General features: G+C 43.7%; 1 protein-coding gene across 1 annotated transcript; it reads left to right on the plus strand.

Moving 5' to 3' along the window:
* The first annotated feature begins 255 nt into the window (after positions 1 to 255).
* LOC116273321 (presequence protease, mitochondrial-like) lies at positions 256 to 1,360 on the plus strand. The gene is made up of 2 exons (XM_031662322.1): positions 256 to 416; positions 1,127 to 1,360. The coding sequence occupies exons 1-2, from the start codon at positions 287 to 289 to the stop codon at positions 1,258 to 1,260; spliced, it is 264 nt and encodes an 87-aa protein (XP_031518182.1). The 5' UTR covers positions 256 to 286; the 3' UTR covers positions 1,261 to 1,360.
* Positions 1,361 to 1,594: the final 234 nt, after the last annotated feature.

Consider the following 1,594-nt stretch of genomic DNA (forward strand, 5'->3'; position numbering starts at 1 on the left):
TGAAAAATAAGGAAAAGCTTACACGGACTTACAATCTCATCAAAATACAATTTTATAGTCTGAATCAATGATTTACATTAGAGTTGGGAAACCCTGTGTTGGAGGATTGTGGTGTCAGAATGATGATTTCTAGTAGCCTGAGGTGATGATGCATCTGGGAACTGTGTCCGCAGCACTAAGATGAACGTTTTGTATTCTAGTCATTCTCCTTCCCTAGCGTTCTGTTCCTCTCCCTTCCCTGGCGTGCCATTCCTTCTTCCCTAGCGTGCAGTTCCGCACCACTCCCATGGACAGTACCGGTGTTCCTCACATTCTTGAGCATACCGTCCTTTGTGGGTCTCGGAAATATCCGTGCAGAGACCCTTTCTTCAAAATGTTGAACCGGTCCCTCTCCACGTTCATGAACGCCTTCACAGGTAAGACCAGCATCCTGAACGGAAAACCGTGTTTGGGTTTGCCAGGCACACCCACTGGAATTCAGTTAGTTTCTGAGAAGGGATGAGAGGAGTGGGCAATTAATGTTCTAGAAAAATTTTTACCTCTCTCTACTTGAAGGACGTCAGAAATTTCATTCTTCAGGAAAGCCACATGGTAGCGAGATTATAAAAACTAGTGTTTGAATAAAAGGTACGTGAACTTTTCCCAGAAAGGTTCAAAACAATTTTCTCTTGGGGATATCGCTACAATGCCAGGCCTCCAGAGTTACCACTAACGTTGATGTTTGACTTTTAGTAAGACTGACACTAGTGGATAGGGTGACAATGAACAGTGCACTCTGTGAAGGAGTGACATCGAAGAGCAAGTTAAATCCATGCTGTTACAGAATGAGGTCATCTTTGTAGACATGTGAAAGTCTCTGGAGACACTTGAGAGAGTTCAGATGTTCGCTAAAGAAAGACCTGGTGCCCGTTTAGTGCAGATCCTGAGATGAGATGGGAAAGCTGGCACTCAGGCTGATGAGCTGGGACGGCTGCTGAGGTCGGGGGCCAGAGCATGGAGCCACTGCCCCATCTCAAGAATAGCTACAACTTACTGTCCTAGGATAAAGGGGAAATGAGGCTTGAGATTCAATAATTTTAGTAGAAATCTGTTAAATTTTACAATTTCACTTTTCATTTGTACCCAGCTAGTGATTATACTCTGTATCCATTTTCCACACAAAATCCCAAGGACTTTCAGAATCTCCTCTCAGTGTATTTGCATGAGACCTTTTTCCCAGGTTTACGTGAGCTGGATTTCTGGTATGTCATGAGTGATTAACTAGTTGATACAGACTTTAGTATTTGAGTCACTGTCAGCTTATAATTATTTGCCCTCAGGCAGGAAGGATGGCGGCTGGAATATGAGAACCTCAGCGACCCCCAGATGCCCTTCATCTTTAAAGGAGTCATCTTTAATGAGACGAAGGGAGCATTTGTAAGGTTTCTTTTTTATGTTGTGTTCAGCTTACCTTACCCATGTACCGTATCATGATATAGACACATCTGGAAGATGGTTGATTTTTCTTCAATATCCTCATTATAGGTGACATGTTCTTGGATTAGCTGGGGTCAGTGCTGTGAGCAGAAGCCAGGAGGTAACAGGGCCAGGCTGC

Source organism: Papio anubis, unplaced genomic scaffold, assembly GCF_008728515.1.
Source record: "Papio anubis isolate 15944 unplaced genomic scaffold, Panubis1.0 scaffold5497, whole genome shotgun sequence".
NCBI classification, from domain to species: Eukaryota; Metazoa; Chordata; class Mammalia; order Primates; family Cercopithecidae; genus Papio; species Papio anubis.